General features: G+C 32.3%; 1 protein-coding gene across 1 annotated transcript; it reads left to right on the top strand.

Annotated features, from left to right (window-relative positions):
- Positions 1-50: 50 nt before the first annotated feature.
- LOC140044816 (uncharacterized) lies at positions 51-27,340 on the top strand. Its single transcript, XM_072089495.1, has 9 exons — positions 51-322; positions 4,870-5,038; positions 6,636-6,775; positions 7,547-7,673; positions 8,070-8,128; positions 8,682-8,801; positions 11,496-11,582; positions 21,118-21,259; positions 24,104-27,340. The coding sequence occupies exons 1-9, from the start codon at positions 185-187 to the stop codon at positions 24,175-24,177; spliced, it is 1,056 nt and encodes a 351-aa protein (XP_071945596.1). The 5' UTR covers positions 51-184; the 3' UTR covers positions 24,178-27,340.
- Positions 27,341-27,955: the final 615 nt, after the last annotated feature.

Raw genomic sequence — 27,955 nt, 5'->3', positions numbered from 1 at the left:
ATTGCATAGCTAAAAAAAATACACCACCACCGCCTTTTTTCACAACAACAGTGTTACCTACCAGTAAGACTAAAGAGAACTTCCAAAAGTTGGTTGTTTTACACTTCCAATGTTGGTGGTAATTACTCGTAGTTCTACCTAATTTTGGGGCTTATATGTTCTGGTTTCTAAAACTGGATTATTCATGTTTTCATACCAAATGGATTCTGTAAAAGCAGATGAAACGGTCGACAGACCAGCAACTCCACCGATAAGATTCGAGGACATTCCAGGCCTTAACATAAGGCCAGAACAAACAACTGTTGATACGGTGCTAGGGAAGGTAAATAAATCAAGTGAAGTAGGCCCTAGGCTACTTTAGTTCTCTATGCTAGGGCTAGGTCTAGTACACCTACTAGGTAGATAGTTTTAGCCTCTTATAGCCTTATCCTGCTTATTTGTCTACATAAAATTTATAAAACTACATAATTAAAATATTCTATTCCTACTAAATCATAGCTAGGCTAGTAAAGTAGTATACTATGATGAAAAGAAATTTATTCCCTCAAGCTTTTCTTAATTAAAATACGCCGTGGCTAAAGATACGGTACCGTATTCTAACTTCTGTTTACTAAAGGTACGGTAAAATTGCATTACGTCATAATCAGCCAATGGGGTGCTGGTACGTGTGTGACGTCATCGTATAAGGACTTGGGATTTTTTTTCATATCGCGTCTGTTGTATATGTAGAGAACTCCTATCGGCGGCGCCAGGCCGGCTGCGTGGATATGTGTGCGCTGTAGATGAGGGTTTTATTTTTATTCCAAATGGCCTATTTAGGCCTATATTTTTTTATTAAACTTTGTTTTCAATGGCGACCATAAACAACAAGCAAATGCGGACAATAAAGGGGCCCTCAAATACTATGATTTAGACAGTAGCCCCAGGACTGACAAGTCACAGAAATCAGCGCACACATGCAGCTGGCCCCAGCCTGGCATCGCTTTCCCTACACAAACAAACTCATAGTCATATAATGAGGTTATAGTACGTAGTAAGTAGGCCTAGGCCTCTTTTGAAACGGTTTTCTGTAATGTATTCTAAAATTAAAATCAACATGTTTTGGCTTTTCAATAATAATAACAGACGTAGGCTACATTTAGTTTTTGTCACACACGACGGCGATAATAGCGATAAAGAAAATGCGGTTGATCACTGTTTTTGCGATATGAAAAAAATCCACTAAGTCCTTATACGATGACGTCACAGACGTACCAGCACCCCATTGGCTGGTTATGACGTAATGCAATTTTACCGTACCTTTAGTAAACAGAAGTTAGAATACGGTACCGTATCTTTAGCCACGGCGATTAAAATAACCCAAATTTTACTTTGCAGTACCATAGATAGTACCTACACACAAACAACTGGCATTAGTAATAGTAGTTAACTAGTACCGCCAAGAATATACTACTACTGTACATTACTCCATTGAATTGAGTAAACCATTTTTCATACGAACTGTCGTGGGATTTTTAAGAACGCTGTGGCTAAAGATACGGTACCGTATCCTAACTTCCGTTTGCTAAAGGTACGGTAAAATTGCAATATATATAATATAATAATTAATATATATAATATAATAATATATATAGTATAATAATAGTATAGTATAGTATAATTATAACCATGCTATAACCTACAGTACAGTATAGCCTCATTACAGTTGAGTTTGTGCTGATTTCTGTTACTCAGCCCTGGGGCTACTGTCTAAATCATAGTATTTGAGGACCCCTTTATTGTCCGCATTTGCTTGTTGTTTGTGGTCATCATCTGTAAACAAAGTTTAATAAAAAATATAGGCCTAAATATGCCATTTGGAATAAAAATAAAACCTTTATATAGTAACTATGGACGAATAAACTAGACTGTCGAATGACTAGTTACAAACTTGGACAAAAGTCTACCTTTATATAGTAACTATGGACGAATAAACTAGACGCAAAACAACATTGAATTATAATTCCTTTTTACTTCTCATTTGGCTATCAACATATCGGATTATAATAAATGCAATTTTACCATAACTTTAGCAAACGGAAGTTAGGATATGGTACCGTTTCAGAAAGAAATTGTTTATCATTTTTCATGCATTTCAAAATGAGGCCTGGCATCACAAAAGCGGCTCAAAGTCGCAACCCAAACTTTTGAGATATTTAGCCTTGAAGTTCACAATGTGAAAAACGGCCTAACCTACCCATTTTAAAATTTTAATAAAAAACGATACTATAAACATTTATCTTTAAAATATCAAACTCTTGTTCCTGAAAAAATATCACAAGTACGACGGTATGTGTATTTTGCAATATTTCAGTCGTTTCTATTGAAAATCTATTTGGAAATTGTACTTTTGTTCACGAATAACCAACTTTCTTTATGGTACTTTTATAAACAAACTGAAACCCGAAAGACATCTTGTTTGGTACCTATTTTATGTTTGAAAACAAATCAGCTACCATAATTTTTAACAACCTAAGGGATTTTGGTTAATCTAGCCAATGGAAATTGGTTTTATTAAGGTGTTAGGTTGCTAAAATTTCTAACAAGAATTTGTGAATCCTTGACTGTGATTGGCTATAGAGAAAAATTACGCTCTCTGATTGGCCGACGCTTTTGTTTACGATTAAACAGCATGGCTTCCACCGTAGTTTTTCGAATCAAAGTTTTAACATTTTGTGAATATTTAGAAATTTAATCGTTATTTTTATCCATGTAATTTTTTCAAATAACAAAAAATATAATATTATGTACCACACTGTGATATATTTTTGACAGAGAGTCTTGTCGCGTTGTTCGGCGGGCTAGGCCAGGCCAAGCTAATTGGTGTCGCTACTTTATTGTTGATTTTCTCAAAATGAAGATTTCTTAACTAGAAAGTGACTCGTATGTTTTTGATAATAACTCTTCATATAATAAACCAATTTTAATAAACAACGCCTCATTTTAAAGCTTATTAAATATAGATTATAAATATATAAAAATCTTTAAAAAATATTATTTCCGACACTATGCCGATTTTGTGATGCCATGCCTCAAATAATGAAATCCTATTTTTGCCCCATGTTCAAAATGTACTGTACTGATAATGTCTTCAATTCCTAATTTCATTTTATCAATCATCATATTATTGCTTAATCATTTCATAGAACATTCTTCTTCACTCTTGCATGATTTCTGTTGGTCACATGTCTACTTAATTATGTCTAGCAGGAAGCACTCTTAAAAAAGACATTGTCATCATTTTAAAGTGCTTCAAAGTTTATAAGGAACACTTACGGTTAAAAGTCATAGGAGTTTATCTACAGTGTATTAGAGCTGTTTCTGGTGTGAAAACTGATTGTAACCGTGTGAATATATTGTTCTTAACATTTCTTGGCAACAAAAATAGGCCATATTTTCAATAGCCTGTTAAACGGTTGAAAACACCCAATATAGAATAACACCACGTAACCTGTTATATTGCTATGCTATTTTTAACTGCAACCAAATAGGTTATTTAATAATACCCCTTTCACACCAAAAGCAAAACTCCGGAGTTGACGCCCCGCTGTTTGGTGTGAAAGGTGAAATCAAGCAACTCCGGAGTTTAAAACTGCGGGGTTGAACAGCTGAACATTCTCCGGAGAATGAACTGCGGGGACACCCCGGTGTTTTGGTGTGAAAGGTACCAACATCAAACTCCGGAGTGTTTCGGGTCAAAAGGTCATCCTCACACGATCACTCATTGCTTTAGTTTTATTTCAAAATACTTTAAATATTAGTACAAAAGATATAGTGGGTTTAGAAAATAATAAGTAGTATCAATAAAACATATTACTTCTGAGACTTTTGAAAGTAATTTTTAGATTTAAAATATTATTAATTAAAATGATTCTAATGATCGTCGCTATGTAAACAAACAAAATAGAGGGCGACATTTACAATTTTATTTTATAAACCCGCCCCGGTGTTGCTAGGTTGGTGTGAAAGGGGTATCTCTGGAGTTTCTTGACCTTTTGAATGGTCATAAACCCCGGGTTTTCAAAAAAAAATATTTTTGACTGCCTTAAAAGCAAATTGCATTATTGGTATACTAGTGATATACTGAATATTATACTGAAATTTATTTAATTACCGTAATTGGAAACGGTTAGGATGAGGAAAAGAATAAGAAAAAGTCACCCCAACCGAGATTCAAACCTGGAACCTTCTTTCCATTAGACTACTGGGACTTTCATTGTATTGTTCAAACTCGATTCGATAACGACTTTTCAATGCTCTCAGCGTGGTACGGCGGAACAACAGTCCCTCAATTGTACGCACGCGCATCAGAGATCAAATTGATACGCCTTCATCCTTTGTATTTTTTATTCCTGAAGAAGAATATAGTATTTAGTAAATACAAAAATGAATAGTGAACATTATAGGGGGAACATTTTGAATATTATTAACTGGTCAGACAGCTGCTATTATTATTATTAGGGAGGTTTCGCAATCTTACGAATACGATAACGAAAACGGATACGTCACGCACACATATTCGTTTTCGTACCAGTAAAAATCTGTTTTGCATGGCAACTAAATATTGAGTTTCAATAAATCTATAATTATGTTATATTATAATCATGAATCATTCCTGATTCAAATGCAAAATAGATCAAAAACTATACTCGTCGTATGACTGATGATATTTGTAAACACGAAAACGCTTTACAGATATGAAATGGGGATCAGCTCAAAAGTTTCACAAATGTGTGACGTATCCGTTTTCGTTATCGTATTCGTAAAGTTGCGAAACCTCCCTATTATGTTACATTATAGTATTACTGATTCTTATTGTTATTATTATAGAGAAGAACCATAAAAACCATTACCACAATAGAGATTGCCTTTATAGTCATTGCTGTTATTGGTATTCTGTCAACGATTGGACTCACCATTACAGTGATAGTCAATGAAGTTAAAGATGCTAATACGTCTTCTGATTTAATATTTGCTATTGTTCTTCTAATAAATGCATGTAAGTATTGCTTGTTTGGAATTACTGTAGTACTGTATACATTCACGAAGAGTGAAAAAAAAAAAATTCTATTTTGTGCCTGTATTACCTGAATATTAAACCAACGTAGAAATGTTTCTCTTGCTTCTGAGTAAAGAACATTAAAATATACATTCCACTGTCCTGAAAAGAAATGGTGAAAAATACGGGTGAGATTGCCCACATTAGAACATAGCACTCTCCTTTAACGGAAAAGGCCTACAGTATGTTATTTCGTCCAGCTCTATCACTCATTAACAAACCGCAGTACCAACCCCACTTCTGGTTTTAAATGTACTCCACTCCAAACTTTTTATGTCGTTTAAAATCCTCTTCCCGGGACCAACCCACAGCTCACCTACCCAGCTGCACCAACTTAATGGAGGCTCGAATGAAGATAATGAGAGTTTGTCATACCTCAGCCCCACAATGGTTGGGGCTGAGGTATGACAATTTTAGGAATATACTGTAATGGACCTCAGGTCCCCAGAAATCAACATTTTTTGGAGGGCAACAAGCCACATCAAACATTTTAAGCAACATCATACCATGTTAGGATAAAGGCACTAAAACAACGCTAAAATGCCAAACAGTTTTTAGAAGGGTGGGAAAGTCTTGAATATAAAACAGTACTTTCAGGTATCAGAATGTTCTTGTATGATTGCTGTTTGGAATTAACGTGGGTAGTAGAAGACTGAATGTAAATATACTGTAGTCTTCAGATTTTAGTGCAATTTTCCGTATTTAACACTAATGCAATTTGTACAGGAAATCCTTGGATAATTTGTCAATTACCTTGCCAAATACAGTAGATACTGTTGATTTATAAACATTGGTTTTGATTTGGAATTTCAGTTCAAGAAACCAAGAAATAGATACCATTTAATGTTACAAGCCAATCTTTAAGTGCAAATTATGACCAACTTTTGTTATCTGAAAGTGAAACTAAGAATATTTATATTCTGTAGAATTATTACTACTACTAGTACTATGCACTACATTAATGGCCAATTTACACAAACGAGTGGTAAATGGAAAACGGTGTAGCTTGTCCCGAATGGAACCTATTCTGTACTCTATACGGAAAACCACCCATACGTTCTGCACTTTGTGTAAATAATCATAGATTCTATTGTCTTTACCATTAACGCTCGTCTGTGTGTGACCTTAAAACAACACCTGTTGATTTTGTACACATTTTTGTATAAATAATAAAAATGTATTCATTTATACTGTATAGCGCAAATTCCATTTTCAAATGACCCATTATTACTCCGGTTATTTGATCAAACATGTATGGAGACATCCCATAATGTTGCTGGTAGTATTATATAATCATCGCCATAATCATTCACCAGGTACCCATTTATACACTTGGGTGGAGAGCTGGTGTTATGTAATTTGCATTAAAAACACTACATTTTAAAAAAGGGTTCTTTCCTGAAAGAATTTTTTCCTTTGCTCTAAAATAATATGCTGGTTGAAAATGTTTTAAATGATGAGTAGGTTTATTTTATAATTTAAAAATGAATTAGTGATGTAAAATTATACTGATAGACATCCTTTTGTTTTATAATAGTGTTTTGTTTGTATTACATCTGTGATGGCGTCCTTTTTGAAAGTGCCTATGAAATCGTTGTGTTTGTTGGAGCTACGACCATCTTGTTAATCTACTGTATCATTAGCTTTTCACAAGACAAAGATGATGTTATTAAAACGGTTTGTTTCTTTGATTTGTAGATATGGTACATTAGAACACTTTCCATTTAACACTGTAGGAATGTCCCCTGAGTACCATACCAAAATAAATTAATTGAACTTTTTGTGGGGGAAAACAAAAAATGATATATAAAAATGGCACACTCAAAAGCATCCCTTAATATGGGGGTCCCCTAAGTAGGGCAGGGAATAATTTCGCCAGTGTAGCATAGCAAAAAGCTATACAAAACAACCTTTTTGCTACAGATTTTTAAATTTGTGTAGCAAAAAATACAATACAAAACTGTTTCTCGACTCAAAAATCAGTTTGATTAGTAGTATTAAAAAAATATATTTATACATAAATATATTACAAAATAAATTTCGTGTTTCGCAAGAAAATGTCCCCTTAATAGGGTGTCCTAAGAAGGATGTCTATTGTGTATAAGTTGCAAAAATGACGACAATTTTGTATTTTAATTTGGTTACAGAAATAGTATAAAACAATGCGACAACGTGTACAATCCGTTTGATTTGATTATTTAAATTTATGCTTCTTTTTCATAAAATATATTTATATCTCAAATAATAATGTATCGTAACCTTACAGTACCTTGCTACAAGCTATGATATAATAATATGGTATGTAAGAAATTGTGTCTACTGCCCTCTACATTTTCTACTGCTTTTTATTACATATTTTGCAAGTTTCTATTAATTGAAATTCTACATCTTCATTTATTATCAATGACCTTGTTTTTTAAAATAAATTTAACTTTTATTTGTTTGCAGGTGCGTTTTTATATGATCATTGTTTTGGGACCATTTTGTGTTGTTCTTGGCAGTCTACTTGCAAAGTCGTATTATGAATCCAAAAATATTATCTTCAGAACAGTCGGAGCGAGTGTTGAGCTACAAGGTAAATTCATAAAACCATATCATTAAATTTAACGTTAAAACTGTTTATTTCGTTTAATAATGAAAAAGTTAGCAGAGCTTTCGGGCAACAATAGCCCAGTGCAAGTATTGTCCGAAAGCTCTGCTAACTTTTCTGGCTGTTTTACTCTTATCGTTTTGTTAGCTTTTCGCTTTTTTTTGTATCTCCATTAAGATCCAGCCACTGATACCCACAGCATTGTCATTTTTTCAGTATTTTGCCTTTAGATTTATATATATATTTATTCTGAAAAACTTATGTAGGAGAATTTTACAGTAGTTGGAGGTATGCACTCTCGGAGTGGCTTTCTAGTTATATATTATAAACTCTAAATCAGAAGGGTCTGGTAATACTAGTATATTTGGCTTTTTTTTTCAGATATGTGTGGTTTAATGCTGTTCTTTCAGACTTTACTAAAATTTGATCTTCAGCTTGAGGTAATAACAACATTATCATCAAAAAAATCAGAAAAATTAGCAATCCGGGATTGTTGCATTGGAGATTGGTAACAAAGTGCGAATGTATAGAGACTAAAGAAGACTTTATCAATATTTTGTACAATTGCATCAAAGTAGGGCCAAACATCTGACCAGTTAACATTAAACTCCCTAAGCTAATTCAAATTATTACAAGTTTCTAATCTATTTGATTTAGTGTTTATAACATTAAAATACATGATGTTCTACATGTGCACATTTGGGAGAAAAGGGTTCAATATGAATTCTTAATCAGTGTGCATAGCAAGAATGGACATACTCAAATATCCCACAGTTGATATGGTAGACACAACAGATATGTGAATATAGATTAGAAACTGGACAGGAAAGTGTCTGGTTCGCTCCCAGGTGGTTCAATCCCAGACTGAATCTGTGTTCTGTAAAATCCTAGTTCTTTTTCCACTTGCCAGATTTCCTCATCTTGACAGTTTTAAACATTTTCATAGTTTTTTTTTTATTAATCAAAATAAATTGTAAACTTTTGATCTTTCAGGTCAGCATGGTAGTGTTTGTGTTAAGCGATAGCATGGATAATATTGGAACAACTGATATAATTGTTCTCAGCGTTGGTGTTGTCTATAGTCTTGTCTGGGTAGCTCTAGGTTTTTTTTCTGTAAGTTCCTTTCAAAAGACATTTATTTTCGCCCAAAAGACAAAAAAATTTTTAAAAAAGTAAAAAAAAAAAACAATAACGAACAATAACAACAATGTATAAGTTCCTATTTTTTTTAATACAGTCAACTCTCCCAATACCGGACACCCTTGGGCGGGCATATATTTTCCGGTTTTTCGAAAGTCCGGTTTCCTGAAAACATATTTTTAAAGTCATCACGTTGTCACTGAAAATGCTTTGAATCACCGGTCCGAATGCTGCCCGGTACGGTCTCCTAGCGTAGGGAAGGCCTAGGCTAGGCTATGATTGTGTCAATCTAGTTTTAATTAAATAAATACTGATAGGCCTAGGCCTACTTTATTAATATTAAGCTACAGTAATTCAATTTACCTTTTTTAAAAGTTACATTATTTACTGTACCAATAAAACATGTTACAATAGTAAATTATTGTTTCTCAATGTGTTTTTAACGGCAAAAAGGCCTACGTACGTACGTACGGTGAACATAATTTCGGTCTGTTTATTGTTTTTCGTGAGCTAGCTAGCTGCATGCAGCAGCAGCATGGGTGAAGGGCTTTGATTGATGCGCATGTGCAGAGGTGTCATAATCAAATAAAAACGCCCACACCTAGACCACATGTTTTTTAAGCTCCTTTATTTTGACGTAATTTGATAGCAATGATGAAAATTGATTAGGTAAACGAGCCAAGCAATAATGACACAATAATTAATTGGTAACATTTCAAAGTTTATTAACACTAGTTAAGTCAAGTTCATTCCGTTTACGTTTTGCCATAATGATTTCCAAATTTATAATGATGCACATTTTTAGTGAAACATTCCTTTTTAAATTCCTATTGCAATTGTGAATTTAACAATAATTTAAACAAAACAAAGACACAAAGTGGAATGTAAATTGAACTTTATTAAAAAACAATTCATATGCTAAAAAACAGGGAGTTGTTAACAACTCCCTGCTAAAAACAATAGACATTAGCGCTTCGATGTGAAAAAGCCCACCGCAGTTCGATACGCAACAAAGCAATTGTCGCCTCGTGGGTTAACAATGAACTGACCGGTCAATCACAGTGTAGTGCTCCATGGCAACATTATTTGATCGTACCGCGAAACGTCGTGCACTTCATGCATGGTGAGGGTATGGTTAAAAGCTTTTGTACATTGTGAATGTATTGAATCCGAGTCAGCAACGACGATGTTACGTTGTTTTCGTAAATATTTGGAGTTTTTTAACTGTCAGTCCGGTTTTCAGACGCTAATTTTCGTGTTTTGTACTTCATAATTTGTCCGGATTCCGGAATTGGGTATTCCGGTTTTCATAATAAATTACAGTACATTTAGAATAGGGACAAATTGGGCCCTCCAAAAAAGTCCGGTTTTTCGTGAATTCCGGTTTTGGGAGAGTCCGGTATTGGGAGAGTTGACTGTAGTAACTTATACATTGTTGTTGTTGTTCATTATTGGTTTTTTTTTTTTTATTTAAAAATGTTAATGTAGCACTCAACCTAGTATTGGTGATGTATTAACTGATGGTGTAGTCTTGCTTGAGTATCTGTGGTTTTAATATACAAGTTTCATATCCAATAACTGGTGCAATAGACTTTTATTATTGCGTTGCACTATAGGAACCTAGGGGTCCATGGACAACCTGACTGATTCTGTACTAATTCTTGCCAGGTTGTTTCGTTTTTATAAGCAAAATACATTATTCTTAAATCTCCACTTGAAAATATCACCTTTCTCCACTATCATTTGCATCAAACAACACAACTAAACGTCACATTGGATTTACAGGATACAGTATGCAAATTTTAACCTTTAACCTTAAAATATATTCACTATTCATTGTTTTGTACCAAAAAGAAAGTTTTTTATTAAACTAGTAATTTCTGATATCAATCTTTCAATCTTTCCAGGATATTGATCTCATGACAAATAACAAATCCACTCCCTAAATGGCGTAATGATTGCACGTTTATTGGGCATCATTTAACTGTCTGTAATGCGCATTTGAGGTATCGCAGCACGTAAACAACAATGGATGAATGCAAGCATGTTAAGAGAATTAAGAGCGTTGAGTGGTAGAAACAGTTATGTGCAAACAATCAAATTCATAATTTAATAGTAAATAGAAATGTGTTTGATGTGTAATATTCAATGATAGAAGAAATGTGGTTTTTTTTTGCAATGTAAAAGTTGGCGCTGATGCCTACTGTAATTATAGTGATGAAAGTGTTATATTATAATTGATTAAAGTAACTATGTGACGTGCAGTGAGCAGCAAGCGTCGAACTACTGATTCTATTCAGTGAGCACATAATAAATGTTATACTCTCGCATATTTCCGTATCTTTAGCGTTTATTAATTAGGTTTTAATTCAATTTATTTTGCTCAAACTCATAAATATGACTAGAAATTTGCTTTGCTTGTCACAGGTAACCGTATATAATATGCCATAAAAAAACTAACAAACAGGAGAACATCCAGGGTATAGAACTTGGCTCGCCCACTACCTCTTTGACAGCTAAAAAGACATGAACTACTTTTTGACCATATATTAATACTATTCTAGCTATTTTAGATACCGGGAACCACCTCAGAAAAATGCTATACATTCAATATCAATACAATAACATACAAAGTTCACCTATAATTACATTTTGTTGATTTTATAGGTGAGATACGAAAGCAAGAAACTGGTAATTTTATTTTTCCTAACAAGTATTGCTGAGCCTGCATACATCATCTATAAAGTGATTGATGTAAGTATCTTAAACTTTCGTTTTCAGAATTACTTGCATAAAATACTTAGAGAATTGTCGCCTTTTTGATTAGATGATGGTAAACAAGTATAGCATTTTTTTTTACAATGGCTCAGTCACAACTTACTTAATGTTTTGCTTTATTGTCCCCTTTAACAGGAGGTAGGAGGGTAACAGTCTCTTTATTATTAAAGATGTATTGTCCCTAGAAACACAAAAAATAAAGAACAAAATATTCTATATTTAAAGAGGCCATATCAAAGTAATATTAAAGTTATTCACTTTAATTTGAAAAGTCGAGCCAAAAACAACAAGTTTACGTAATTAACAGGTAAATTAATTTTATTACATTTCGTCTGGAAAAAAAACGTAAACAAAGATTTCAAACCACGCGTATGCATTATGCATGATGCTTAGGATTGTTTACAACTCGTCACGGTTAAGAAGGTGTTTTCACACAGATCGTGTGGAAGATTTATGATTATGCATACAGAGTAGCCAAACAAGCGCGTTGCATTATGAGATATGTTTTGATCGAAACCTTTTTTGAACAAAAAACGTCTGTATTTACAGTTAAGTGATTTTTTTTTTCGACTAATTTTTGGTGAAAGTTAATAACTATTACGATACATCAAAATGACCAACTTTTTTTCGAAATATTTAATTTTTTATATTTTTGGAATTAGTCAAAGGGACAATACATCTTTAAGCAATAAAAGTAGTCAATAAAGCAACTCAATTAATATCGTAAAACACCTTTAAAAGCTTCCTTCTGGAAAGCCTTGCTCAATACATTTTTTTTATTATCGAGAATACATGCATAATGTGTTAAATCATATTTTCTTGTTTGGAATACCTTGTTTTAAAAAGTGCACCTATTGTTGGAGGAAGTAAAAGGAACAGAACACAGTAAACTGCACTAATTCTTTGGTGTCCAGATTTAAAGTTTAAACAACAACAGTGTATACAGGAACTAGAAAACTAAGTACCTGTATGTGTACATGTAAAGTGAACTGGTTGCTTGGTGGTTTTAACGAATGGCTCCAATCACAAGGTTCAAATTCTGTTAGCTATGTCATTATTTGTTCTCATCACAAAAAAAAAACTGTAATCCAAAAAGACTTATCTAGAGCATTTATGTTTACCACCCTTGAGAAGAACAGAACAATTACCTTTGAAATTAGCCTAAATGTATTGTTTTATAATACACTACAGTATGGACATTACAATATGTTTGTATCAAAGAAGGTCTATAGACTATGTACTATGAGTATTAATAATTAGTGGAATGGAAAGGATAGGTTTTATCTGAAAGCTTGGCTCGCTGTTTTACTTAATCGGTTTTATTTAGCATTTTCTTATTTTATTTGTATTCATTGAGTTCCAACCACTGTTACCTGAGCATTATCATTTTTGTTTCAGTAATTTGACTCTGCGTTTATATAAAGTTGCTTTTGCTTTGCATAAGCAAATAAATATCCTGTGTACTATGATTGTGTTTAGGATTTGATAGAATACAGTTTGTAATCAAATCTGAAGAAAAAACGTTTCTAGTGCAGTGGGTATTGAATGTGAACATTTTGAGGTCTATTATTATGCTGTTGAACTTCTTAATATATATAGGGTAAGCCAGCGAGGAGGGTAAAACGCTTTATAGTATAAACATTTAGACGTCTATCGAACACTCAGAAGGGTTTTTTTCATTCCAACAGGTGTGTGTTTACACCTCCTGTTCCTTTTCAATATATCTTCACATAGTCAATGTTGTGTGTAGGTGATGAATAGATATATTGTTGTGCATGTCAACTCAATTCTCAATCGTTCGAATCATTTCCAGGCTTTTATGACTCATCATTTTGCCTTGTTTCGATCAAATCTAAAATCTATGTTGGATCTTTTTATATGAAAATAACATGTATCGTATTAGATTCTCCATGACACCACAGGTTTTCTATTTTCACTTATAGTTTTAATTTTTGTTTAAATTGTGAATCTGTCATCAGTGTAGATCACTGTATGTTTTAGCTTAAGGGCACGATGATCACAGCTAAAAATTCCTTTTCTAGTGTTCCAATCATTTCAACACTTTTAATTTATTTATTTTCATGCATCCAACAGCGAGTAACTCGCCAATTACAGGTTGGATAAACTATTTTATAATTAGTCTTACTGTATTTGAGGCTTAATTGAAAGAGTCGTGAGTTACAGCCCTGACACTACTGTATGTCAGGATCAAAAGAGGGAGCGCTACCCCTGTATCCCCTGGCTTAGTTGAACTTACTACCTGTTTATTATTACAGAATTACTTTTTTAAAGATTTTCTGTCCTGATGGTTTAATTCTATTATTTAAAGTAGCCCGAATCTGGCATTTTACATTTGTACTTGATTAACCTTTGTACTGATAACAGATTTTGCAAAGTGCACATAGAGATTTGGGTCCACTAGAAGTACAGTATGCAGTCCTTATTCAAGGAGATGTATTCTACCACCAGAACCATTAAGCACTTCATCTGCAAATCCAACACGACGCAACATGGTTCTGGTGGCAACAAGGCTTCATAGAAAAGGACATATAACCATAGTGCACAAAATCTTGTGTACAAAAACATAATAATACTGTACATTGTTTGAATATGGGTTTAGTGTACAGCACTAGTTCACAAACCCTGTATGTACTGTATATAAAAAGTATAGGCACCTGCTATGGACATAATGTTAATACCATATGATATTTAAACTTGTTAACATCTACTGTATAATCCACCTCTAAGCGTCTCAAACATTTTTTTATTGCTATGATAAAATTAATTTTATTATTGATCATAATTCCTACTGGTGTCTAGTGATTACATGTTATTTCCATTTAAAACAATTCCCTTCATTTATTTAATTAGTTTTAAATTGTTTAGTCAATGGAGGGAAATTTAAGCTCAAGTCATTTAATACATTTTTTTTATATCTAATTAAGTTATGATCTTATCCTCATCAAATATCAAAGTGGCACATCGGATGTCTACATTGACACCATCACAAATAGCCTTGCTTTATGTGACAATCTCGATTAATTTTTATCCTTACATTCATCATTACAATTTTCATGTCCTTTGCCTGTAGTAGTATTACTCATGTACTTGCATTGTTCAAAGTAAGTAAAGTAAAAAGCTTTAGTATTTCTTGAAACATTTTTTTAATAACACTTTGACTGCCAGAGGTTTTTCCAGTTAGAAACTGCCACCGCCAGCGTTTATAGCCCAATTCGATGTTTTTATCAAAGCTGATTGAAACTATGTATGTGATCTGATTTACATGTAATTTAGACTAAAATAATCAAAAAGATTTTAGCTTTACAATGTTACCAAGAACGATTTTCAAATCGCAATATGTAAATCGTAATAGTAAAATGAAAGTAACCCACTTTTTGAGTTTTTCGTAGTTTTGCGCACGAAAGTCGAGATATACGCGATTTTGTGCAAGACATCACAATATGAAAATATCGCCCGGTGAGATCAACAAACAACGAAAAATTACTTACACGGCACCGGTAGGCCTATAAAAACAAGTTATCACTATCGAAAAATGTATTACATTTTATAAATCATAAATCTTACATCAATGTTTCGCCAAAATCCACATAGTAAAGACACCAGGCCTAGTTAACTAGGCCTAAAGTTGGTCCAGAACCGTTTTACGACTAGGCCTAGGCCTAGGCTATAGCCTAGGCCTAGAGTACTACTAGCCTAGCTAGTAAAATGATGATAATATTCATACCATTTCTAAACCAATTTGTTGCGTGAACTCGGCCACTTACAGTGAAGCACCATAACAATTGGGTATACATACAATAATAAAATTAAAGACTTCATATTGAAAATTCATCCATTATTTTTTATTCAGATAACAAACAAACATTCCAATCCACATAAACCTTTGTAATGCTTCGGCGGCATAGCTAGCGCGCGACCGATACACAATGCGCCAAAAACCATCGCTGTACGCGCTACTGTGATGTGCGGTGTATGTTATTTCGACAGGTACCATTTTGACAATCGTTCGTAACCAGATTAGTTACTTTCAAAAAGTAAAATAATCATGGTCCAGACCGAATATAGTGTCCATATTTATAGTATATACCAATAATTAACCTATCTACCGGATTTCGTAAAAAAAAACGCGAAAGACGAAGATCTTCGTGTTTGGCAGTCAAGCGTTGTGTTTCCAAAAACGAAGATCTTCGTGTTTGGCAGTCAAAGTGTTAAAGTCATTTCTTAAACATTTAAGGGATCATTTAAGATTATTTTACTGTTTGTGGGTACATTTTTTTATTGTACTAACGCATGTTTTAATGTAAAGCAGTCATTGCAATAACAGTTGTGTACAAATGATTAACTAAAAATGAAAGCTACTAAAATCTTTACATAGTAATATCTACCTTCTACTGTAAATATAAGAGTTGTATTTACAAAAATACTAACGCAGAAGTATTGCAAACAAATGTAATATGTAGTTGAAAATCATGTTTCGATGAATCAAGATTCTTTTATATTTCGTACCTGTAGTATAAGTTGTTTATTTCTTTACTATGTTTTGTTTAGAAAGTAGAATTATTGACTATAACCTGCTAGCCTTTCAAAAACACTTTCTCCTAGTTTTATTTTTTCCAGATGTTTGTTAAGATATTTCACAAAAACATGTTGTCTACTTTTAAAAAGTTTCCTTTTCTTTCGATCCCCTATCATTTTATTGTCAACACTTAAAAGGAATTTAAATCTGTTAATGTCAACTGAATCATATTCTAGCATTTATAAATTCCCATACGGCGTTACTGTGTATTTTTTAAGACTCGTTTCAGAATGTAATACTTTGAAAAACAAGCATTTAATTGCTCTACATTTATAGTTTTAGGTTAGTCCATATAATATTATTAACATACTTTTTTTTTTTTATTCAATACGGCCGTAATATAGGAAGAATACAAAATATACATACTTAAGTACTGTACACAAATAGTACTAAAACTATCTATCTAATACAAATAAGATTATACTAAAAAAGTAAATAAAAACTGTAAACAATACATAGTAATAGTAAAATAGCAGAACTTTTAATCTGTACTATTAAAGTTTTAAAGAAGAAAGATTGATCACTGCAGTAATTACATCAGTACTACTTCAACGCTAAGGATTACTGCAGTACTGTTACTGCAAAATTCATGAATCACAAAATCCAAATATTGATTATTGCAGTACTGTTACTGCAAAACAAACCTGAATCACAAAATCCAAAGATTGTTTATTGCAGTACTGTTACTGCAACAAATATGATTATTGCAGTATTGTTTACTGCAACAAACATGAATCACAAAATCAAAAGATTGATTACTGCAGTACTGTTACTGCAACACACTTAAATCAAAAAATTCAAAGAGTGATTACTTCAGTACTACTTCAACAAACAGGATTACTGCAGTACTGTTTACTGCAACAAACTTGAATCACAAAATTCAAAGAATGATTACTGCAGTACTTTTACTACAAGAAACTTGAATCACAAAATCTAAGGATTGGTTACTGCAGTAATGTTACTGCAACAAACGTAATCACAAAATCCAAGTATTGATTACTGCAGTACTGTTACTGCTAGTACAAACATGAATCACATTCCTTCAGTATGTATATCCACCTTTATAAAGTACAAGTCCCTGAAAGAAAGCAGGAAACTAAAGTGAAACACGAAAGCAACTCTTAACCCAAGGTTACCACATATCTAACATAATCATTCAAAGAATAAAAAAAATATATTAATTTCATCAGCTCCCTTGATATCATCAAATTATCAAGATCATTCTGCTTGCCTTTGATTGACATGTTAACTATAATCTGGAATCCCAATCATAAAACGAGTCGCCTGGATTGAACAATTTGAGCAGTTTGAGTTGCAACTGGTGGTAATTTCTGTGTGGTTTGCCAAACTATGAAATAAAGGTTGAATGGTTTCCTTTGGGCACCTGGTTCAAATCCAGCATTGCTGTTCTGCAGTATGCATGTTCCACTTGATGGATCTTAAGGCTTAAAAACATGAAGTTTTTGGGCTCTGTGGTATGACATGTCATTGGTTTAAACCGCGCTTTCTTTCAGAATTCTTGATTGATGTGGTTATGGATTAATAGTGGAGTTTATGAAACATGATTTGGTTAACATAGTTAGGGGAGGACAACGAATATCCAGTGTTCGCTAGAGCGTAAAATCATATATAGTCAATATAGCCATTTTATTAGTTACGCACCCTTGCTCGAAGACGACAGTCTCTCCGATCAACCCCCCTGTCTCGTGGCGCGGGACCCTTCTGACTCGCTTGGCTCTGGTGATACAGCATATAGGCCTAGCCTTCCTAGCTAGGGGCATCGCATTTAAACGCCTCTTTTAACACAGCCATTTTAATCCAATAAAAATGTTATTTCATTAAAAAATTTAACCAGAAGTTAAATATTATTTAAATTTTTTAAAATACCACGTTTAAGTATAATCTGAATGTATATTTAAGGTTATATACGTTATTTTTATTCATTCTTATGTAAATGGGAAAATGGCAACTTTATCGTCCTCAAAAGGTTAAGACGATGGAATTTCACACTAAGCTCCACCCACTGTTAAAGCTCATGCATAAATTATTCATGAGCACCGTTCTGTGTCCTTATTATCCTTTTTATGCCATTCTGTTGTGATTCAAGCACCCATCCCTCTAGGTGTGTTTCTGATAAACTCCAATAACCAGCTTTATTATATGTTTATAAAATGTATTATTCTCATCAGCTGCATATGTGCAAAATTCAGGCCTGCCTCAAAGAAGTTCATCTGTTGTGGGTTTTTTTTATCAAACAATAATGATGATTTTCCTAATAAATTCAAATCAAGAACTGTTAGTATTAAAATTTAATTTAATTATCAATAGAAAATTATAGTTAGTTCTAAGATTAAAATTTAACTTCTATCAAAGATATCTAATAATTATGTATAATTAATAATGTTTGATGACTTCCCCTTCTATTGTGTTATTGCTCATAAATAAATGTCAACATAAACTATTTTTGTTAAAGTTATAAAAATAGGTGCCTTGGGAATATTCAAAACTGGCGGAAACTAGGTCTAGTTGTGAAATGGGGAAATCTGTATGTGAAGGTAAAGAAAGGGTATTGCATGTCATTTTAATTAGCTCAGTTCCTTCTTTAACAGGATGTGCTACTATGCAGGCCAACCCCTTGCATCCTCCAGACAGTAGCATTTACACAGCCTGTTCTTTTTATTTATTTATCTACATATTACCTCTGCTGCGCATTGGGGAGGTTCCTGTACTAATCAAATTAGTTCACAATCGTTTGTAATTAACACAAGTATGATGTTAATAAGTAATCATCATTATTTGATTATTAGCATTTTTATATTGTTACATTACATACAGTGTTTGCTACGATTATTATGGAATTTTAGATTCAATCAAGCACTTATGCTATAGAATTAGACAATTAAAACTACACATAGTACACACACCAATCATACTCAAGAAGTACCAACATAACTTGTCTTGTGATTGTCAAATTAAGCATGGTCGACAAGATATAGACAGTTTTTTTTTTTAAGATGTTTGTTTTTAACTCTATCTGTTTTTAGTCCAAAGTTCTGCATGAATTAAAGGCTTTTAAGAGGCGACAATTTTCAGTAAATTTAACTAGAACAGTTTTTAATACAAAACAGTTCTTCACAGTAAATTTCTTATTCAGTTGATTTCTCTTTATTTCGTACTTTCCATAGAAAACGGTACATTATTAACTAATTTATCCACAAACTATTCATGATTTTAACTTTACTTAAAAACAAGAAGCTTGTTCCATTTTTTTAGACACTACGTTTTTTAGATCTAATTTAAGATCACAAACTATATTTAATGTAAAAATAATACTATATGGTCCTATTGCGATAACTTTTTTCGTCTTTAAATGGTTAAAAATGCGAAAAATAAGTTGATTCTAATAATTATAGCGGCCCGCTATAAATCCCAAAATGCATTGCGCGCGGATTGAAATTTTTTTTTGTCTTCTAATTCACTTTTTGATCAATCGTGAGGCCAAAACAAATGGAAGACCCCTAACTTTTCAGCGAAAATACCGGGTTTTCCCCAATTTGTATCAACGGAGTCTGGCAAAAATAGAAAGACAATTAATGCAGCAACTATACAACGTCAGGCTAGGTATATAGCTAGCATACGATGTTCATACGTTACCGATGTTTACAAGTTATAGGCCTACAAAACTAAGCCTAGCTAGGCTAGGCCTAAAGACCGTTCACGAGAGGTCAGTCGCCGCGAGCTACTTAGGTAGTGCATTGTTTCTCACTTTTTATTAAAATTTAGCATAAAACGTACATTTAAGACAAGGAATGACCTGGTTTAATGTTTTTAAAGTAATATATATGTATTATTTTTACAAAACATCACAAATTGTAGGGAAGGTGTCTTTAAGAAGCTTAGTTTCAACAAGAAAATTATTGCGTTTAATAATAGGGCATAACATTTTTACAAGCTTTTTAGTTCTCAAGTATTCAGTCTTTGGTGACATTTTCTGTTAGTTTTTTTATTTAAATAAAAATAGAATAATGATATTGATTTAAATTATTATAGTTGTTTAAAAAAATTATAATTTCTAAAATGCCATTGTAAATATTTTTCTACTAGTTTTTTAAATTTAAAATGTAACTAATTAGATTTGAATTCGTCACCGTGACGAGTTTGGGTTACAAAGTTTTATACAAATTTATTTAAGTGCGGATAACCAATTATAATGCATTTTATACAAATAACTTTCTTATTAAAATGAGACGATAAATAAGAATTTCATAAGCCTATTGCTATTGCAATCTATTGTTTAGACCCTTATCAGGTACTTTTTGTTGAATTTTCTTGAATTTGTGGTTATATAAGATTACCACAATTTATAACATAGTAATCACCCTTCACAAATCGTCAAATTAGTTTCAAAAGTATTTCGATTTTTGATTTGTGAAAATGAAAGTTTGTAACGCAATTGTGTACAAATCTAGACTTATAAAGAGGTGGTTTATAAAATACTGTCACAAACAAATTCTTCAATTAAATTAAAAATGTGTGTTTTCTATTTTTGTTTTTATTATTATTTTAAACAGTATTTATGAAAATGAAAGTCTACTTAGTAGGATATATGTGCAAGGTTTTTTTTTTGTTATAGGATACTGTAAACAAATTTGTATTATTTTAAAGTTCTGTAAAACCCAACATTTTCGCGGCCCTAAATTTTCGCAATCCTTGTTCAATCGCGAAAATAAAGGGCGCGCAAACATTTTGGGCTTTACAGTACTCTTTTTAGAGTTCTTTTTTTTTTTTTTACAAAATGAACATGAAAAAAACTTTATATCAAGAGTTTAATTTCTTTGTGTTATTACAGTAAACAATTACTGCAGTAGAATAAATTATGCATTATACCATACATGTCTATTTTTTTTTTTGCAGGTTTGGGTGATTGCCGATGAGGAAGACTTGATTAAATCTGCAATTATTACATGTGGAATTATTGGACTGATAATACGTATTGTGGTGTGCATCACTATGTACTTTGTTACTAAAAATTTTGGAAATGGCTTGAAAGAAAAAGGTATATAAAGTGTTATTAATCTTTATTTCAGAACATGCATTCATATAGAGGCATACATGTAGATCATTATTTTGATAAAAGAGAAATCGAGTTCTTATATATGGATGCAAATTAGAGACGTTACATTATTAATTACAGTTTTAAATTCTTAATCCTAATTTTCTATTCCATACCTCGTCAAAAGAAGTGAAATTTAAAGATGTATTGTCCCCCAAAACATGAAAATTTAAAACTAATAACTAATCGGACTTTGAATAGGCAATTTTGTCATTCTAAAGTTATTCACTTTGAAAACAAAAAACAAAAAAAATAATGTTTTCACTTATAAAAAAAACCAAATAAAAGGTTAAATTTAACCAAAACCTATTAGCTGGCAGCCAATTTGACTATTTTTTACTTTAAATTACAGTTTTTTTCAGGTAAAAAGCTATTATGTGACATTAAAATGGCATATTCAACAACAAAATTTGTCAGGACAATACATCTTTAAATATATGTAAATATATTACAAAAATATAATAGGAACATTAAAGTGGGATCATTTCGTAACCCTCAGTGACCATACTAGCCATAACATATTTCGGGGTGATATATTTAGTATATAGTCAAACTTTAAGGATATTAAACGATATTGAGTTTTGGATTTCGATGGGTAGTGCATTGAGCAAAGATGGGGCTTTATATAGAAAAAGGTCCCTAATGGTTTCAAGATGAGGAAAAGGATCCATAAAGTAACCTTTTGTTGTGAGTGGGTTTCGGGGGTTTTGGTAAGATGGCACTTAAGGTAGTCCGGCGCGGAACCAGTTGCAGCCCTGACAGCCCAAACAGCCAATTTGTAGGTCAATACGATCGGTGATGTACGTTAAGAGATTTGTGTAGTGTTTCGCATGGGGTAAGTTGATGAGTACTGTATGTAGAATTAATCGACAAGCTTTATTTTGGATTTTTTGACTTAATTAGTTTTGAAGTCTTTTATCAAATTCGGAAATTGGTGTAATAACGGAAGTGAATGTTCACTGATGCATGTACAGATATTTTTTCCACTTAACTACTTTCAAAATGGTTTCCCGAAATTTATCACATATAGTACAATATTTAAACATTTAAATTATGTTAAAAAAATATTGTTTATGTGTGAATTGTTAAAGAATTACTTACTCTTACAGCCCTTAATTCTAGTATAATAATTTATTTTTGTTTTAATTAACTAAAAATACAAAACAAAACTTTTACTACTGAAATTTGCAAAAAAATCATAAACATGCAGAGTGTAGATATGCAACTCAGTTTCAATCCATAGTGCTACACCATATTTGTTTTGTCAAACTATATAAAGCCCCTTTCTCACAAGCAGGCATGCGAAACATAGTAGTAGTAGTAGTAGTACAGAATAGATGCCTGCATCTTGCATTGCAGGGAATATTAATGTTATTTAGTCTTGAGCAGGTCTTAAGTCGATATTACCTGTGAAATAAAACCATACCAATATGGTATATGATATTCCTGGACACGACTATATTCAAAAGGGATTAAATACTGTTGAGTAGACAGGCTGTGGCCCTCCAAAGCTGGCAATTTTTAGCCTTTTTCAAAATATTTAAATGCCTGTTTTTTCCTCTGAACTCTGCTCTGGGACCCCTGAGTTTAGCATGTGAGAGATCATAGCCGTTATGATACTTACAGTGGATGCTAAAATGGCACATTGTGTGAACAAGAATGATTCAGTTGAGAGACATGCTGTATGACTGATGTTGTATGTTATGAATGATGAATACAGGCTGACATCTGTCAGACGTGTCTTCAAAGGGTGCATCATCATTTATACAAAGATACCAATTTAAAAATTAGGCAGACAGTTCTAAATCATACTGAGCATCCTTTGGGTTAAGTGAAGCTGACAGTTTGCGTTAAGCATTACAACACGTGACCTAACCTCCTGACCTCGTATGAAATGTTACAATTCCCCCGATAGGTTGGTTATGATGGCAGGTTATTGTTTTTATTACTTGATAATTTACGATTTTTTAATCCTTATTGAACATTATATCCATCAAATCTTAATCAAGTTAGAGATTAATCAGCTGTATGTTGCCTCTTATGTTTCTAATCACAGCAGTTTGCAATACCTTGATTAGTTGTGACAATACGTTTTGTTTAAAAAAAATGTTTAAATTATAATGTCAAAAAAAATTATATCATAAACCTTTGAAAGGGGACCATAATTTTAACAACCCCTATTTGTAGTTTTAAAAGTTCAGTCTGGACAAAAGATTGCTGGTAAAGCAGACACAATAGTCATTGTATCTTCTATGAGTGAAAATAAGCAAGCAACAATTTCATTGCATTTTATTTCATTATCACTTTATTTAATTTAACATTCAGGACGTGCCCTACATCTCTTTGTTGATATTCTATGACCTTTTTTGGAATATCTAATATCTAGAAAAATCAACTTGTGGTTAAATGATTGTCACGTAGAAGAGACAAAAATTCATACTGTAAATTTAAGAATAAGTTATATTAACTGCACTTTTATCATCAGTAAACTATTTAATTGAGATTTTTTATGAAAATACATTTAGTGACCCGTGACAGGGTCGAGGAGCTGTTAATAAAACCAGAGAAGAGTGAATTCACACTTCGCTGATCAAAAATCTGTTTGTTGATAGCTGAATTGAAAGTTCCCCCTATAAGTGCTGACGTAGGCCTCCTCCTCTGTTCAGGGAAGGTGCTTTGTATTTGACACTGCTTCTTTCACACCTACTTTGGTATTCATGTTCCTTTCACTTCATAATGGAAATTTGTTTTGCTTTAATACGCATATTTGCATTTTTTCTCTTTCAGTTTATGGTCAGTCATCAGGTGATACAGCAGCCGTTATTGGTAACGAGTCACAGGTGCCCCCTCAAGGAGTGTGATTTTAGTTTTTGTATGCATTGAATTATATTGTTTTGATATGGAGATTCTAGCACACTGATTCATGGACAGTAGTGTTGATTTTTGCACATCAATTAATGTGTTCATAGCCAAATCTACACTATGAAATGTGTTGTTGAGTACATCAACCTCACATGAGCCAATATGTAGATGATGTCAGCACAAATATAATTTTACTGTCATCTACAGTGTCCGGTACACCTCCTAGCACATTGACCATTATGATACTAACATCATTTTCCTTGATTTTTAATAGTATTCAGTACAATTACGTCAAAGTAAGGCAAAACATTTGACCAATAACATCAACAATAATATAATACACAAGTTAACATTCTCACATGCGGCAACGTGGTACTGTCTGTGACTGTACAAGACTATTGCAGCAGCCAAGCTTCCACCGGCTTAACATGCAAGACCACACTGACTCTAAGCTAATCCACCACTGATACCGCTACCACTGGCAATGTCATGTCCGCGACGCTTCCTCAGCCTTCAGCTGCTGCGTTATCACAAACTCAGTGACTCTCTTGTCTTCACAATGACATAAGGTTAAATCAATTAGCATATAATGCGGGATAGTGTGGCTGTACATCATTTCACCGCCTGTGTCTTGACCTCTTTAAGACTTTATCAAATCCAACTTGATGAACAAATCCCTTTGGATTTAGAGGGAAAATGGAATAATGCAATTAATTAGATAGATTTTTATCAGTTCATAAGTTGGGGAATAAGTTCAGATTTGGCGATGTAACCAATGGTTTAAGCACATGTTGGAGTACATAAATGGTACTTTTAAAGTATTTTTATTGTGATTGCACAGCCATCAAAATAGTTGTTAGAAATTGTCTTTAAAAAGCCTTATAATTTTGACAATTTTGTCTTTCATAGAATGTAATTCTTGAATTTTGGCTTCATTTGGGTTAATACCAGGTTTCATGTTTTAGCTGTTTTAAAGATTTCTATTTTTACAGCAGCACTGTGGAACACCCTTATTCAGGGGACACTTTAAAGTTTCTGATCTGGCGAATGTCGTTCATTTCAGGAACAACTTGCGAAATGCGATCATTTGTTGTATCCATCTTTTTTCTGCTGAGAAATATTGTAAATACACACTGCAATGGACCACCGTATATAGTATTATACCCATTCCTATTGACATTTTTTTCTGAATTTTTGTTGTTGCAGAGATTAAATATTGGACATAAAGTTTATTAAAACATTTTGTACAGGACAACCAAACTACGCGCAAATAATTTCCTGGGCCTAATTTAATTTTTTTTTTATAAAGACACCATTGTCCATACTTTCTTATGATGCAAAGTATGCCTTTCTGTTGTTATAAATTTGAAAACCAAAATAAACAATCATGGTCGGCCTAACTATTTTCAAGATCGTTTATTAGTAAATTACATTGTAATAAAGATATGTCGATTTTTAGACTTGCCCCAAGTTTAAACTACAGTATAACATAATCCGATCGTATATCGCGTTTTGATTTTTGTCTGAAATTAATAGTAGTCTACGTATGAAACGCCATATGTGCCAAAATATTTATCTTTTTACTAATATTAAAACAAAACTCCGTCTGGAACCCAGACTAGCCGATTATATAACAAATAAACCATCATCTTTTTAGTTTTTCAAGGCTTTTTAAGTTTTATTAAATTACTGTTCCTTTATTTAATATTGACTTCCAATATTAAAGTTAATGATTATGTATTTTATTAGTTATTTAGAGAATATTGCTGGGCCAATTTATGACAAGAGAATTTTTTCGATCAAACCATATTTGACACTATGTACTTGAATGTATACAGATGTTGGATAACAACAAACGCCAATAAAATTATTGAAATTGTAAAATTACACGCCGAACCAAATTGAATTTGGATCTGTCTGTGTCGTAAAAAACATGCTAAAATCACTCAAATAAAAAATCTAAACTGAATTATGTATCTAAGGAATAACATGAGTCTTAAGGAAATACAATTTGTTACATTGTCACAAGTGTTACATAAAATCATACTTTGATTTCCCATAGAGTTTGAGACATAAAATCAATTATATTAAAGGAAAAAAATATTGAATTGTGAAGTCTAAAAATAGTTACATTGTATCTTTTTGTTATAATGTATACAATATTTTTATATAGTGATTTTTATCAAGAAAGGTTGGTAATTAAATAATGTAGTTATATAATTTTAATATATTTTTGTAAATAGTTTAGATATTAAATAACATGCTATGATGACCGACACAACAAATTAGCAATTTATTTATAGTATTATATTTTATAAAACACTTGTTATTCAGATTTTTGACAAGCAGCTTTATATTCCAGTTTTTAAAAAATAACAAAATATTGAATCTGAAGATTGTATAATTTGTTTATTTTGAATTTTCTAAGACGCTTATTCACCGGTCTGAACCGGTATTTTTTCACTCTTTTACCAATTTTTTTCAAATAGTGATTTAAAACAAAATCTGTATTCTAGAAACGAATAAAAAAGGTGCTTCAAAATAGGTGTTTTTTTTGTTCTTGAAAATAAATAATGATAATTATTAAGTTGTATAGTATACAGTGAATAAATAAATGATTTATATGATATTCGACAATAGTCAGTGCGATTATTATTAATTACTGTAATATCTATGAAATGTAGCTTTGATCGATATCTATCTGTGCCATATTGCTTATTTCCAAGATACATTAAAGCTCAGGTACAGGCATGAATTTTAAATATAATATTTGGTTAATTGTACATAAATCAAATATTTGTAACAGAAATCAAGACGAAAAAACATGAATTTCCCTTAATATGGTCAAATACAAAATTTGGCAAAATTCTTCCATAAAAACCAGGAAGACTTTTTTTCAGTAGTTAGGTAGTTAACCTAATGTAATAAAATGTCTGGTGACTCCCTAGAAGGTGAACAAAGATGGTGGATATACAGTGGATAATTTGTGCTATAGCATGAAAATAAAAATCTGAAGTTGAATAAAAATACCAGAAATGTAATATTCAAGTTATATTACCTATATTTAGTCATCTGATAACATTTTTTACCACACTGTTTATTTTTCATAGCTTTTTAAAATGCCTCTCTATTTACAACATTTGTGTACAAAAGAATAGAGATTTTACTGTGTAATTAACTATCCCCCCACTGATAAGAAAGTGCTTATTTTCAACAAGCTCGTGTAACACAAATAAAATCCCAAAAATTATGAAACATAGGGGAAACTATAGATCGATAATTATTGGAATGTATGATCAATAGAAATGTTTTGCCCGCACCTGGCGTTTAATCTTTTTGGACGTACGCCCTTGGTCCTGTGTAAATCCAACACACTGCGCGATAAAGATGTTGGTACAATATTCATTCATTTCATTCAATCTTTTATTTCGGAAACTCTGGTCCATAGAAAGTAAATTACATATAAATTAAATAAATAAAATAAACAAAATTACTACTACTCATCTCAGGATGGCATTCCATCTGGAGAGCATCTTCGACTTAACTAAGACGTTGCTTATAATCGTTGAGATTAAAATATTTTTGCTTGCATTAAGTCTACACATCAGGCCATATATTGATATTCTTAACAATTCATCAAAAGAGAGAATTCTACATTCCGTAAACATGAGGCTGGCACTGCAATGTCGAAAAAGGGGATAAATTTCTCCCTGCTGTAGATAATACTTACAAATAGGCCTACCATATATTATGATTACGGTGGAACCTAATCCTGAG

Source organism: Antedon mediterranea, chromosome 3 (genome assembly GCF_964355755.1).
Source record: "Antedon mediterranea chromosome 3, ecAntMedi1.1, whole genome shotgun sequence".
Classification (NCBI taxonomy): domain Eukaryota; kingdom Metazoa; phylum Echinodermata; class Crinoidea; order Comatulida; family Antedonidae; genus Antedon; species Antedon mediterranea.
Note: the sequence above shows the minus strand (reverse complement) of the source record. Positions and strands in the feature narration are given on the sequence as shown.